The sequence below is a fragment of the Biomphalaria glabrata genome, chromosome 1 (genome assembly GCF_947242115.1).
Source record: "Biomphalaria glabrata chromosome 1, xgBioGlab47.1, whole genome shotgun sequence".
In the NCBI taxonomy this organism is placed as follows: Eukaryota; Metazoa; Mollusca; class Gastropoda; family Planorbidae; genus Biomphalaria; species Biomphalaria glabrata.
The window spans coordinates 7,713,434-7,729,675 of NC_074711.1; the positions used below are offsets into that span (position 1 = coordinate 7,713,434).

General features: G+C 34.0%; 1 protein-coding gene across 4 annotated transcripts; it reads left to right on the plus strand.

Annotated features, from left to right (window-relative positions):
- Positions 1 to 4,487: 4,487 nt before the first annotated feature.
- On the plus strand, positions 4,488 to 14,686 carry LOC106057876 (uncharacterized). 4 transcript variants are annotated; one of them, XM_056019726.1, is made up of 8 exons: positions 4,488 to 4,604; positions 5,845 to 5,943; positions 6,584 to 6,704; positions 7,726 to 7,821; positions 8,941 to 9,462; positions 9,507 to 9,528; positions 12,794 to 12,833; positions 14,226 to 14,686. In XM_056019726.1, the coding sequence occupies exons 1-7, from the start codon at positions 4,599 to 4,601 to the stop codon at positions 12,804 to 12,806; spliced, it is 879 nt and encodes a 292-aa protein (XP_055875701.1). In that variant the 5' UTR covers positions 4,488 to 4,598; the 3' UTR covers positions 12,807 to 12,833; positions 14,226 to 14,686. The 4 variants fall into 4 exon arrangements, 1 of the variants encoding a protein (XP_055875701.1); XR_008776481.1 differs by having other exon boundaries at positions 4,490 to 4,604; positions 8,941 to 9,528; XR_008776487.1 differs by having other exon boundaries at positions 4,530 to 4,649; positions 8,941 to 9,528.
- Positions 14,687 to 16,242: the final 1,556 nt, after the last annotated feature.

Genomic DNA, 16,242 nt, shown 5'->3' on the forward strand with positions numbered 1-16,242 from the left:
AAATAGCCCTTATTAGCCTAACAAAAGAAATATGTCCAGCTATTTACAACAAAGGGAAAGAGAGAAAAGAATAAATGAGAAAAAAAAATAGTGGCATGGAGAGTTAAATTACAATTTGAAGTCGACAAGCCTAGTCCTTTCCACGTTAATATTTAATATGTAAAACAGCAAACATACAAGAAAAGATCAACTCCTATGTATAGCAATAATATACGACAAGATACCATCTCTAATAGTTAAAGGCACGTTTCACATTGTATTGGGAAAAAAAATGAATTCTAACAATTATAACTAATACAACTATGCTAAGTCTTGACAGTGTATCTGCTAGTAGACAATGGTCTGTGGTCAAACTGAATTGTGCATCCTCCTGGGTATCAGAGGTATCTGTCTAGGCGTTGGACACTCACGCTACTAATGAAGTAATGCTACTCTCCATGTATCAGCTCTCTGCACTTTACCGGAAGGAAGCCATCTATTTGGTGCAACACACAGCAAGCTATTTCGGGTGAACTGTTTAGATAATACAATATATTAAGATTTGGTACAACAACAAAAATTAAAATACAAGAAGAGGACAAAATAGGCTGAATTTTCTCTATTGCCAAGTCGCACTCGGGAATTCAGGTGACCCTCGTGGACATTCCCCTTCTCAGCAATAGGGAGAGGGGAAACACTACGTCAAGATTTCTTTTTTCTTTTTCTTGGAAGTTTTAGGTACAAAAACATTTGTAGCCTATTGGGGTCTGGTTTAACTTTACCCCCACCAACAACTTGAAAAACTTCTTTAAGACTTATTTTTCTTCTTCTGGGGATTTTTAGGTAGAAAAACATTTGTAGCCAATTAGGGTCTGGTTTTACTTTACCAGTACCAACAACTTGATAAACTCCTTTTGTTAGGTTTAATCTCTTCAATGGTTTGTGTACTCTGTGAAATGGTCTCAGAACATGAATAATATTATTGTCAATAAACTGACAATCAATAAGTTCCTTATCAATAAGTTCCTCAGTAGTTAAGACATTTTCTATTATTTCTCCAATTTCTATCTCATTAATATCATTAAGTTCCTCAGTAGTTAAGACATTTTCTATTACTTCTCCAATTTCTATCTCATTAATATCATTAACAGTATAATTACAATCATTTAGTTCCTTACTTGATAAGACATTCTCAATTTCTTCATTATCTTCTATCCCACTTGTATTATTATCAATATCCCGACAGTTATTTTGTTCCTCATGAGTTAATATGTCATTTTCAATTTCTATTTTATAGTTCACATCTCCCTGTAATGACAGTTTTACTTCCAGTTCTATTTTCAACTTTACCACTTCTATTGCCTTTCTTTCTAATTCTAATTTTGATCTTTCTAGATCTAGTTTTCGTCGGTTTAAATCTTTTAATCTTTCTAGATCTAGTTTTTGTTGGTTTAAAACAAACTCTCGTAATTCATCACCCTGAATTCCAAACATGTGGGCCTGTTCTATTAATACCTCAATTGACCTAGGTTTAAACTCGTCCAGTTCTATTTCCAACTTTACCACTTCTATTGCGTTTCTTTCTAATTCTAAATTTAATCTTTCCAGATCTAGTTTTTGTCGGTTTAAATCTTTTAATCTATCTAGATCTAGTTTTTGTTGGTTTAAAACAAACTCTCGTAATTCATCACCCTGAATTCCAAACATGTGGGCCTGTTCTATTAATACCTCAATTGACCTAGGTTTAAACTCGTCCATGGTAATCACAAGTAAGAAATATTACTGAATAAGCGTAAATTAACTTATAAAGGTTAAGTTAACAAGTAACGTTCAATTTACATAAGACAATAAATTATAAAAAAGATCAACAAAAAAAAATTCACCCTTTATCTCCCCTACTGAAAAGGCAATGTACACTCGACCCTGAATGCTCGATACAACAGACAAAAGAAAACTCAACTTATCTGTGTCTGATGCCAGGAAATAAATGACGACTCTTCCCACACGACAGTGTTGCTTTAAGAATGTAGAACTTCTGGAGTGTCAGGTCGCTGTTCGGCCTCCTTGTAAACGCTTTATGACTCACAGCAGATTTAGAGAATGAAACAAATACAAAACAAAATTATTCAAACATTGATATGATACTAATAGTAATAATATGGGTGCATAAAAAAAGATTATCTAGTCAGGTAGTACAATAATAATCCAACATCAATGTAGCAAAGGTAGATAAATCACGATTACTTTAGTAATTGCATTCATGTAGATATAATTCAATAGTAAGTGAAAACTAGTAGTAGTAGTGTCTCTTTAAATGGCGATGTCTCTAAATCCAATAATCCAATAGTAAGTAAGTAGTAGTGTCTCTTTAAATGGTGATGTCCCTTTAAATGGCGATGTCTCCAAATGGCGATGTCTCTTTAAATGGCGATGTCTCTAATTCCAATAATCCAATACTAAGTAAGTAGTAGTAGTAGTAGTAGTGTCCCTTTAAATGGTGATGTCCCTTTAAATGGTGATGTCTCTTTAAATGGTGGGTGACGCAATGACCTCGGTATACAAGAAGTAGCTGCAAGTCCACATTAGTCAATGACCTTTCGTAGAGTTCTTGTAGACTGCTTGACTTCAACAATAACGTGTTGATGGCGAAAAAAAAATAGTTCCTCCATGTTCTCAAAAATGTAAACAATGTCAAGTTCCTCAGTGTGTGTCGAAAGACTCTCAAATACTGGCCGAACGAGGCCCAAAAATGTCAACGAGTAGTAGGTTACAAATAATACAGATTGCCTTGAATCCAACTTTAGTAGACAATGTCATGTACAAATACTGTACAATAGTTACTGTCCCAGAACGGACGAAGCTCAAAAAATTCGGTATCCTTTTCTTTGCTTGTGTTGCTTATTCTTTATTTTCTTATCGACTTCTTCAACGTGACGAATGACATAACAGGTATAACTGACCTGCCCGGACTAGCCCTCAGATAGATGTCAAGAATAATACTGTATAAGTACACCGGTTAATACACTGGTGTTTAATAATACAGGTAACAGGTACAACGATACCTGCCCGGACGAGCCCCCAGATGTCAGATGTCTTAATTATATATATATTACTGCTGCTTGCTGCTTGTCTCTCTTGGTTGGTGTGTTTCTTGACTTGGCTCTTTGGTGGGTATGAATCCTCAATAACACTTAACAATACTTGTTTAATTACTCAAATAAGAACAGTTACCACTAGATAGCCTACACATCAACTCCAACTCCAAATCTCCAAGAATATATCAATATTTTAATATCCAATATTGCTCAAGTAAATATTAATAAACAAAACAACAGTCCATCAACTTATAAATATATAAATACCAGTCCAGGAAGTAAACGTCCAACCTTCCTGGACCGGGAGCAAGACCTTACTGACTAACACATTCTCTCGCACATTCAACGAAGACTTAATCACTCAGTTCACAACACGTGCAACACTTCGCATTCATAACAAGGGGATATAACAATCATATCAAATATCAAACTAACATTCATTCTCGCCATACCTCTCCCTGACACGATCTATGGGTGCAGGTTAAGGAGGGTGTCATGTGGCCAGCACAACGACCAACCGCCTCTACTTTTCCAAACTAATGTCAGGAATTCTACCACTTAAAACTGGGTGGAATTAGAAGTGTCTTCGAAACCCGAAGTTCAAAAACGGTCTTCACCGAGATTCCAACCCGAGGTTTCTCGGTTCTGAAGCCAAGTGCTTTGTCACTCCGCCACCATGCCTCATCTCGGAAACAGGGATATGACAAATTTAGGGATCTGCTTCGATCCCTCACAGACAGAGGTGGGTCGGTGGAGGGAGTTTCTATAGGCCTAGCCCTAGAGCTTCAAGAAATGATATCCGTTTAGAAATTACAAATTTAGTGATTTATATAGGACTTTCTTTACTCTAGGCCCCTAAGTATGCTAACAAGAAAGGAACGGGTTGTTTAATCAACCAGGGAATTAGCAGAGTTTAAGTGGCTAATTTACATGCATAGATTAACACATGAATACGCCAAGGATGTAGGCCTAATTATCTTTTTTTTTTAAAGTAGCATTGGTAATTTATAAGAGAAGACAGGAAAAATATATTACCATCGTAAGTTTGAAAATGTTGATATGTTGAAAAACTAGGAATGCTAAAAATTATCCATTATCATTATATCTTAAATTATCTTTGAAGGACATGACTAAAAATATCTTACATCATTCCACGAGTGCATTTTTACTAGTTCCGATTTTCATCTTCCAGAACTTGTAGCATTATGTTGTGTCCTGTTCAAAGCAAGAAACCAAAAAACCCCACTAATTTTGTCTGCCATTTTATAAAAGAAAGGAAAGTAACTCGGCATATTCCATTCAAGAGTAGCCACAACATATCGGCCTACTCAAAGCAAAACATTATCATTGAAAACAAAGTAAACATATCTATAATGTAATAATGCCAAACAAAATATAGGGCCTAGTCGTGCGGGAAAACCCAAAATTCTTTTATTTTAATTTTTGTATTTGTATTTTTTTTTTTGCTAGCATGGTTGAGACTACGTCACAAAATAATGTCAGTAGAGCAGTGGATCTCTAACCATGATGGTATGCGGACCCCAAAAATAGCCTATAATCTCAATAAACACTCTGGTAACAAAATGCTTCTTGTTCTTACAATTGTAACTTAAACTCTATATCTAGAATCTCTCTATATATTTATGTACTACATGAATCTTTTTTCACTTGGACATCTGGGGACAAGATTTGACTGTAGACCTATAGGGGTCCAAAGGTAAAAAGTTTTGAGAACCTCTGCACTTTGATGCCCTTAATTTAATGCTCTTCTAGCATAAAAACCAATAAACCAGCCTGAGAGTTATGGTGAGAGCTATCTAATATCTATAGGCCTAATTATCCTAATATTTATAATATCTATAATTAGATCTAGTATAATAATAGGTCTAGATCTAAGTTATAGTAGGCCTATCTAGATCCATATAAAATATAAGTCGTTATAGATCTATACCGGTATATAGATAGTTAAGATAAAAATTAGATTTTACTAGATCAGACATGATGATAGTCGGATCTAGACAATCTACACTCTAGTTACATTTCTAGTACTAGTAGATTATTAGACATTTATATACATAGAGATCTAGACTAGATCTTAAACCTACTTTAACTTATATAGATTTAGTTATACTACTTCTAGCTGTAGATATATAAATAACATGATATACTTCAACTTCATTTAACACATCCAAGAGTTAATGCAAGAGGCAGATTCTTAGTTTTAACTTGTTAGATTAGATAAGTCTAGATCTAGCTAGGTTTAATATAGATCTAGATTTAGATCTAATTTTACAAGCCTTAAAAGAATTCCATTAACTTTTAACAAATTAAAGTTATAATGTAACTCAGCTGTAACAACACACTGAAATAGAAGGAAAAAAAACAACATATAGGCCTAACCTACTGTTCCTACTGGTAACTTCAAACATGGGAGAATGAGTAGATCTAGATCTATATAAGCAGTTGAAAATTTCACTCCAAACCTATATCTAGGAGATAAAAAAAATAAGAGAAATATAAACCAAAAATGAACCTGTCATCACTATAGTGCTCTCTATATATAGCAATCACAAAACCTTTTAAAAATGCCAAACAAAATATAAACATGTATACTTTTTATATTATCAAAAAGAAAAAAAAACTTCCATTATATTTACATATACACTGGTTAATCACATACATTGAGCTTACTTATTGGCTAGCAAATTAAACTAGTTCCACTATTGAATTAATCAAAGAATCTGGTATATTTTTCTTCTTGTTTTTTCAGATGAGGTCTGCTCGTCAACTGAAAGTTATAACATCACAGCTGGACATTTTGGAAGACATGAAAAATGAGTTTGAAAACCTACTTGCTAATATCAATAATGTAATTTTAGGCTTTACATTTATTATTTAATTTATTCTGGCTTAAGATAGGAAACATATTATCAGTTATAACATAATGTTGGTATAATATCTTTTTATTACTATTTTTGTTTTATAATATTGCTTATTCAATGTGTATCGATCATTAGTTTATTTAAAAGTAAACCATTTTCCAGATGATATTATTTTTGAGTGTATCTTTCAAATCTTGTTTTGATCAGTCTGACAGACTAATGGTCTAAAAAAGCATACATAAACTCCAAATAATTATATTGTTAATAAGACACTTGTAAATTTGGATATATTTTAGCTTATAAGGTTAAATAAATCTCTTCAGAACAAGAAAATATGCCAACACATATCTCTTACACATCTCTTACACATACCTGACACAAAAGTATAAAGTGCTATTAATTTATGTCAGTTTAGTGTAGCAATAAAATTTGCATCCCAAGTACTTAAGTTATTTTCTTTTTAGTTTTTTTTTTTTTTTTTACTTCCAAAATCCATTTAATTTTAGAAAAAGTAACATTTTCAATAAACAGAAATAAATTAAAAGAATAGATATAATATGGCATATAAATATGCACTAAGTCTAAAGAAGTATTTGTCTTTCATGTATTAAAAAAAATATTTTGTAGGTTTTGCAGAAAGGATTCAAATGGATAAATGATGAGAGCAATGAACTAAGTTTTATGGAATTGAATCAATTACTTGCAAATGGAACTTCAGAATGTTTAACCAAATGTCTTGTTATTGCAGGTAAGAAGGAATACTTACTAAAATAAATCAATACTCTTTTATTTCTTATGTCAATAAGTAATACCTTTAAGCTAGCTCAAATAAATGATTAAAGTGCTTACAATTTATTTTAATTACAAACTTTTTTTTTCTTTTTGTTATTTTCCTTATTCACATAATACTATTGTATTCAAGTTGAGAGACATACATTAGATGTTTGTGTTAAAAAAGAAAAAAGGGAAAGTACTCTTTCAGACCTTGTGATTTATAGGGCAGATGATTTTAAGGTCATCTGTTTCTATGGCTAACAGTTAAGGATAAAGTCATGTGGCCAGTACAATGACCTACTGCCTTTACATTTTCCCAACTTATGTCAGGTACCCATTAGAGCTGGGTGGACTCAGAGGCGCCCTAAATATCCCCAAATTAAAAAATACTATTTTTCATCAGGCTTTGTACCCAGGAACCCTCAGTTTGGAAGCCAAGCGCTTTACCACTTGGCCACTGTGATTCCATATATTCTTGGAGTTGGTACAAATTGTGACCTAATAATCTAATATCAAAAAGGACCTGTTTTGAGCTAATAGCTATTAAAAGACCTCTTGTACTGGAGGCTTATCAAATCAATCAAATCCAAATTACTAGATACTGAAAATAAAAATATTTTGTTAGAAATTACATTTGTGAGAGAGGATAATTTTACCCCAACACTCTGTTTTTGCTAAAAATTCCTATAAAATGTTTAAATTTTCTTTTAGTTTATGACTTGATGGGACTAGTATTTCATGTAAAATTTAATGGATCTATTGGTCCATTTTTTATATTAAAAGATCAGTTAACATCAATGTGAGATAATATCATAATATGTCCACACACACCTTACAGTCACAATTTGGCAGCTAACTACCAACTCTACCTTTCTACAGTGACATACATTTAGGAATGCATACAAATACTTGGAGTAAACATGAAAACAGAACAATCTACTTGTTTCACAATGTTTATCAAATCTGACTTTGTATTAATTTATTGTATGAAAAAGATGGAAGTGAACAATCATCTCATCAAATTCTTACCAAAGAAACAGAAAATACAGATGTTTTATCATCAACTTCTTGCTCAAGTTCAAGTAGTCAAGGTAAGTGAATAAACATTTTTAACTGCTTCATTAATAAATTTGCTTTATTTTTTTTGGTTATTTTTTTTCATATTATTTGTGTACAAAGTTTTTATTGTTAGTATCACTGACTTAGTCCTCTGCCTGGTCGTGTGGTTGGCTCGCTGGAAAATTGTTCAGATTTATCGATGGTCGAGGGTTCAAATCCTGCCCGCTCCCATCCCCCGTCATCCTGCTGGAGGTTTGGATTAGGAAGTAAACTATCTTCAACTCTGAAGGAACATCCGAAACATGTAAAACATTTTACAAAACAAACATCATGGAAACAAGATTTATGGGGAGGTTATTAATTTAATCATTGAATTTTTTGTTGAAATAATTAAAGTCAAACCTTGCTTACATTTTATTATAAAGAATTTAGTATTATTCTCCATAAAGTTCTGATACCTTATCAATAAAGAGCTCTGTAGCCTCATTTTATCTATGCCTATGGACCTGTATATGGCATAGGCCACCAAACAGCTTCCTCTGCAGACTTCTCAGTCTTAATGAGACTCTCCAACTGGGCCTACATCTTTACAATCTGCTTGGTATCTGCTTCTAAATTGCATTACAGTATTTGTGTGCCATTCTCTCTTTCCTTGGGAATTCCAGGTGAGGGCTTGTATTGTAGTGTTGGATGCAGGCTTGCGAAGTGTATGGCCTATCTATCTCCAGCATCTCTGAAGGATATCTTCTTCAATGGGCTGCTGCTTTGTTCTTTACCACAGTTTTTGAGATATGCTCTCTAAGTTAGCTTCCTAAAATATAAAAAAAGAAACATCTTGGTATCATTAAACCTTTTTTTTTTGCCATTAGTCAAAAATTAAAAAGCCACCTTGGCTGCTAAATTTTATCTGGCTGGATTGCAATAAATTTCATTTTGTCATCACCATTAATGGAAAGGGAAATTAATTCTGATGATGCTTTACATTCCCTTGAATTATTAATTAAAAATTAAACATTTTATTATTAAATTATCTTTTGCTTTGTCGTTTTGACATGAAGTGTACCAAAAACTTATTCCATGATTTATGTTCTTTTATGAGACACATTTTTTTTTTCATGTTTTTTAGCTCCAATATATTTTTTTATTTACAGATGATTTTCAGAAAATTAAGGCAGACATATCTGAAATAGAAAAGTCACAGTCTAAAAAATTTAAGCTAATAAATCAAAAGTTGGCAAGCCTTGAAAAACAAACTATGGAAACTAACTTAAACGATATAGACACAAAATATAGTTCAAAATTTGAAGAGATTATGAAAGAATTTCATTCTGCCAGTGAGTTTATGTCACATCTACAATCTCAGAATGAAACGTTAGCTAATATAGTGAAGGAGAAAACTGAAGAAATAAATGGCATACATCAGACACTTAATGACATCAAAGCACAAAGCATAACCAGTTCTAGTAATTTTATTTCAACTGATACTCAAACTTGTGATGAAGTTTGTGAAAAGCTATTAGACAACACCAAAATGGTTGAGGCATTGCAGTCTCTATCAGCAAAAGTAAATGCAATGGAATTTAAATTTAACAACATATCCACAGTAGTAGGTGAACCAGAGAAATGTGTGGATAATCTCTCAGATGACACAACATCACTTAAACTTTCCATGGAGAAAATGTTAAAGGATATAAAAGACAGATGCTTTAGAAAATAAAGTCACAATCGTTGATAAAAAGGTGAGATTAATAAAAAAAATATGTTGTTGCATAATTTTGTTGTGAAAAGATTGGGTTAAAGGTTGCTTAGTTATTATATTTATAGCTTGTCTGTTAGCTTCTGGGTCAATGTTTATTGTTTACTGGTCTTATCTTTATTGTGGATATGTGGAAGATATGATATTTTGAGGAAAGCTGCCATGCTGCCTTTAGTCACTCAGCAAACCTAAACTCATCTCAAATCAAATATCATTCTTGTTGTTGCACAAGTCACTCAGCCACACTTCTCACAACCATAAAGGCAAAAATAAACAATCTATTTAAAATAGGTGCAGAATTTTAAAGATATCAGAAGCCAAAAATGGCAATTTTTTTTTTGAACATCATGAAAATCATGAGTCCAATGATTATTTATATATTTTTTTTTTAATAAATAAGTTTCAGCAGGACATTTGATTTGAATTAATTTCTATTAATCTAAAGATTTCAGTTGGTACTTTTAAGTTTTGGTGTGGTGTATCAGAGTTTGAGTTATCTTATCTTATATAATACAGACGTTACTTCAAAAAAGAAGATGATTACGTCCTACGCGTCATGCATTTAGTCATGCATATTAACCAATGACTTAAATTCTGCCAAGTCACTGGTTTTCCTGGCTAGCTCAGACAACCCATTCCATGCTCTAATAGCACTAGGGAAGAAGGACTATTTGTACAAATTTGTCCTAGCATATGGGACGAGGAATGTGCCTTTATCTTTGTGTCTTTCAGAGTATTTTATTAAATTTTGTTTTTGTATTTGAAGATTATGGTTCAGTGTTTTGTTTTGTAAAATGTTTTGTTTGTTTTGTAAAATGTTTTACATGTTTCGGATGTTCCTTCAGAGTTGAAGATAGTTTACTTCCTAGTCCAAACCTCCCGCAGGACGACGGGGGATGGCAGCGGGCAGGGTTTGAACCCTCGACCGTCGATAAATCCGAACGACAGTCCAGCGCGCTAACCGCACGACCAGGCAGCCATGTATGACTGCTACTTTACTTTTGAGCCTTCTGTCCTGAAGGCTTTCTAAATTTAGTGATTTTACTAAAGGTGTTACTCTAGTCAAATGTGAATATTCGTTTGTTATTGGGTTGGGGACATAATATATCTTACTTTAATTATAAAATAACAAAAATAATCCTGCCTTTTGAAATGTCCACAACAAGAATAATTTTTTTATTTAAACTTTTTTTTTTTTAGTTTCAATCACAATTCTCTTTTCTCTTTGAAGAATTTTTTGTTGTTGCAACTTTAAATTACTGTTTTATTTAATAGTGATATGAATATTCTGTGTATGAATTACTAAATTTATATACATTTTATTTATATCTTTCTAAGCAATGATAGTTTGTAATGATGTACATTTTAGCATTTGCATGAAAAAGATTTTCCTGTTTCTTGTAAAGTGTAAATTAATTGTATAAAAATTTAATGCATCAGTTTGAGTAGCTACAGTTCAGCATAATACTAAGTAAGCATTCTGTGCCTTAAAACCTATAGTCATTTTAAGAATGATTCATACCTGGTACTGTAACAACTTGGATTTTCACCTCGGCTATTACACATCAAATCAATCTAATTATTATGATCCCCTAGCATCCACTTAAATTAGTTGCTCTCAATTAAATCATACCATTTTGTCAAGTCCAAATAATGAATAAATGCTATGAAATGAACATAATCATCTTCACTTTTGAGGTAATATCTTCCATTTATCCGCAATAAGAAGATAAAATAAATGCTACCCATATACCTTATTTATACTTGAATTATATTCCTTGATATTTTATAATGAATACACAACAATAAAAACACATCACTTCTATCACAATATAACAATAGTTCCTACATTTGACCAGATGTAAATCTATCTTCAGATATGTCTGTTATGTTCAACTATTGAACATGTACCATATCTATAGGCCTACCATGCATTCGAATGTGGCCATGGCCAGGGAGCGCATCAGTCTGATTTTAGTGTCGAGGGCTATGCCTTTGTTTGTCCAGATTGTTTTCAGTCTTGCAAGTGCTACTGTAGACTGTGCAATTCTGAACAGTAGTTCAGTTTAGGTTCTATCATTTGAGACAATAGCTCCAAGGTATTTAAAACTACTGACACTTGTCATCTTTTCGCAACTTACACATCTTTAAAAATGTAGAGAAAAAAAAAGAAAATTTGTTATCATTAAGAAATCCACAATTGAACAGATTATTCTGTTAACATTTGTAACATGAGATGAACTGCTATTGAAAAATCAGAGCAAGAAGGACTCAATCATCCCGTAGTGCTCTGGCAAGAGAACTGGGCTGTTCGGCGTAATGCCTCGTAGCCACCATACATGTCGAGTGACTGCTCAGACACGTCCCCCCTTAGCTCTAGGAGCTGGGGACACTCGTACAAGAAATGCGACACTGTTTCGGCGCTCTCCCCACAGTGACGGCATCGGGAGTCGTAGTTCGGGCGAAACCGGGCAAAGTATGTCCTAACAGGACAATGTTCCGTCCTAAACTGTACACTGATTGTTTGTTTTGACCTACTTAACCGCCACCACGATCGTCGCGATCTGGGTGACGCATATGCTGCCAGACACTACGTGCTCTGTCGGATTCCTCCCAGGACTTTAACCACTTCTCATAAATTGGTGCTCGGATTTCTGCCGTTGCTTGCAAAAACGTGCTTTGTGTTTCGAGGTGAGTGGTTGCCAAAGCTACCTCTCATGCAAGGGTATCTGCCGTTTCATTGCCCCTCACGCCGCATTGTGAAGGCGCCCACTGCATGAAGACGACAGCTCTAATGGCTCGGCGGATGTTATCTGCCGTGCCGACTGCCTCTTCTATTACTGGCGACCCTCCCCCGCCACCACCCATAGCTAGGAGACTGGGGTGACTAGCACTACAGTAGTTGCGCCAGTTTCATTTTGGGTCATTCGGGCTCTAACAGCTTTGGCACCCCACTTTTTGCTGCCTTGCTTTCTGAGTAGCGCTAACTTCTCGGAGGCTTTTCTTTCAACTTCCAGGACGTTCTGGTGCTTTATCAGTTTTCTATCCAGGGGTAACCCCTAGATATTTTGGCGTATTTTCACGTTGGAGTCGCAGACCACCAAGTTGAAGCTCGAATGGAACCTTCAGAATGTCGATTCCCAGGCTGAACAGGGACCAGGTCGTTTAACATTTGTAACCAGATTAGAATACTAAAGTTAATGGGACTGATTTTTAAACTTGAATTTTTATTATATCTATAATTCCAGATTGATGAATTAAATGAGGACATACAGTTTCAGTTATTGTGTAAGTTTTTTTTTTAATACAATACTAAATGTCTTGAAAATTGTTTGCTCATAATTTTTTTTTATATTGTGAATGTCTTTTTCTAATAACCTACATTACAAATCCTCACTTATATTTCTGCATGCTAAAAAGTTTTGATTAATAAGACTAAAGATGTGTATAGTTGTACAGTAGTGACATGCAATGTTCTGTAAAAGTGTTATTGTTGAAAGTGATAATCCATATGAGCTTTCCACTACCTATAAAATATTTCCAATGACATGTGTCTGAAACATTGACAACAGTCCAACTCCTGACTTACACTTTTGGCTTAGATGTTTGAGTCCGGGGGGAATGGTTATCCCTAACAGGAGAAGGGGCAAAGGCAAATAACAGTCACCTTAACCATTAGGCTTTGGGCAAGAGTGGCTTGTTAGCCTTGGTGGCTACCAACCTTTGATAAGGAATACTGAATCCAAACCTCTGCAGCCTTGCAGCTATGCCCAAACATGGGAAATGGAATCAATCCTGAGGAAAATTCAGGAGCCAGCAACTCTTAGATAGCTTGCTCCACACAGTGCAACTCCCTTTCAGAGCCTGCAATGTCATTGATTCCAAACTGTATCAGCACCTCCATTCTTTGGACACATCAGCTGTGTGGAGTGGGAGTAATTATACCGAGGCATTTATCTCATTTCTATGGATGTTTGTTAATCACTTTACGATTAGGGGCCTTTGATAATGACATGCAAAATAATTCTCAAAAGTTACATTAATGTTGATTATTGATGAGTGGCTTTCACCATTATGTTTCCAGTAGAAGATCAGAAAATAAGTTTTTTTTTATATAATTTAATTTTTAAAATTAATTAAGAAAACTACAATTATTTGTAAACATCACTGTAGTATGGGGATACTAGGGATAACAGAGAGGTAAAGAAGAAACAAGAAATAGAAAAAAATACTTCTTAAAAACAAAGCTTATCTAAGTGAAGGAACCCCTAAGTACTGCTATTTATCTGAAAATTCCAGAGTTAATCCCCCTTTGTGCTATATATAACTTAATTATTTCATTATTATTATAGCTTTTATATAGCGCTACTTTCATGCTTATAGCATGCTCAGAGCGCTTTGGTCCAATCTCATTTGTGGACCGGTGGGGGGGAGGGGATATCTAGGAGTTGGTTTTCCGTGCTGCCTTTAGGCGCTCAGTAAACGCAACTCTGCCCGAGTCGGGTGTCGAACCTCGAGCCCCCTTCTAGGTAGCCAAGACAAGCCAAGTTCAAGCGCACTTAGCCTCTCGACCACGCTTCATTAGTACTAAATATTTTTCCCACGCATTCAGAGTGAGTTGATATAAGGTTCGTAACAATATTAAATATCTAATACCCTTTACATTCTGTTCTTTTCAAGCTTGTGACCAGTTTGCTGTAGGATTTGATGCATGTGTTGATGGAGACATTTCAGTGAAGTTTAACTTAAAAAAGAACAGAGTTTTAACCTGTTTTAATAAAGTACTGGAAGATGTGCAAGATGACTTTGATGCAACAACAGGGATTTTTACAGTACCATGTGATGGCTTATACCTGTGCTGTCTGTTTATTGATATCGTTACCTTTGTGCAGTATAATTTGCAGTTTTGTATTTATGTCAAGAACAGTGAAGGCTCTGAAAATGTTATTGCCACATGTCACTGTAGACACAGAGACACCATTGTCAGCGATGTTGCAATACGACAATTAGAAAAGGGGGATAAAGTTTTTGTAATGTCATGTGATAACCACAAAAAGATACAATTGAGCCAATATTCCCATTTTATTTGTGTATTATTAAAGAAAATATAATATTAGTAGCCTACAAATGCAAGAGCATTTTTTTAAATATCTATTATTTTATTTCAAACATCTGCTTATACATATTTTAGCATTTTTTGTCTTGTACATTACAGACATTCTTTGAGAAGAAAAGATAGATTATAATAATTAAAACCTTTTTTTAACAATATATTTTAATAATTAGCATAAAACATATTTATTCGTTTCCTTAATTACATTAAAAATGTTCATGATGTATATTGGAAAATGTCAATAACTTTTTTTTATTGTAATTAGAGCAAAAGATTGTACATGTTATTGAAGCATTGAACAAATACTTAATTAAAATACATGCTTTTAGTGTTAAGTTATTTTTAATAAATTGATGCTTATGTAATGAAAAGTGTAATAAATGTAGCCATTACTTTCTGTTAATTGTCAAGTTAAGATTACATAAAAGCCGTTAGGTATGCACTATGGATTGTTGTCTAAGTGATCCTTGGTTCAAACCCTGCCCTCTGTCATCCCCTTCCTTCAGGGTTCAATAAATCCCCCGGAAATGAACCCCTCCCCCCCTCTGTGACCAAGTAAAGCATCAATCTGATTTTATTGCTGAGAGCTAGGTCTTTGTCTTTTCATATTGTTTGGAGTTTTGCAAATGCTGCTGTGACTGAGCAATTCTGGCCAGTAGTTCAAGTTTTCTTTCTTCATCCTAGACAAAAGAGCCGAGGTATTTAAAACTACTTAACACTTGTCAGTTTTTCACCTCTAATACTGATGTCCCTTTCAAAGCCCTTTTGGCTATTGTGTGCTTTTGGGGCATTGATTTACTGTGAAAGTCTTGTCTATGTGTATCACCTAGTTAGCTAACTCTTTTTCTGTATCTGCCAGACCAACAATGTCATCCCAAAGCGCAAGTAATTCTTCTTTCTCCAATGCTTACAGTACATTCATAGCCCTCTAGAGCACTATCCATTATCCTTTCATGGAAGATATTGTAAAGTGTTGGTGAGAGTAGGCAGCCAATGTTGTTGCTGAAGTACACCTCACTAGTGGCCTGCTTGTTGAGGTTTATTTGACATGAGTTCATTGAAAGATCTAGGGTATTCCGCTAATAATGAATTCTTACTAAATAAGGTAGATCCGATAGAAATTACTTTGAATAGAGACTCATAAAATCGGCCACTTATTGAATCCTCAATTAATAATTTCCTATAATTTATTTTCAAACTCAACTTGTAGTCGAAGTTATAAGTTATTGGTAACAATTCTTCACAAGTTATAAGTTCCTGGTAACAATTCCTCACAAGTGAAAACAATTCCTTACAAGTTATAAGCCTTTGGTAAACAATTCCTTCTAATTTATAAGTTATTGCTAACTATTCCTCACAAGTTAACTATAAGCTAGCACTTCTAGCTGTCTTTTGATACCTAATAGGTGCCTTTAGTTTGGTCATTTACTTTGCTTAAAAAGTAAACACAGATTGAGAACACATATTCTTAAAGAAGCAACAATTCCAAGTAACTATTAAATAATTGGAAAATCATACAAGTCTGATTTAAAAACTGTGATGGACCTATCATCAGCTGTGTGTAAATATAACAACACTGTTTCT

What these genes read in the sequence shown, in the direction of transcription:
- LOC106057876 (XM_056019726.1), top strand. An exon ending in TACTTGCTAATATCAATAAT is followed by an intron (nt 5,944 to 6,583) that starts GTAATTTTAGGC and finishes AATATTTTGTAG; the next exon opens with GTTTTGCAGAAAGGATTCAA. An exon ending in CTCAAGTTCAAGTAGTCAAG is followed by an intron (nt 7,822 to 8,940) that starts GTAAGTGAATAA and finishes TTTTATTTACAG; the next exon opens with ATGATTTTCAGAAAATTAAG.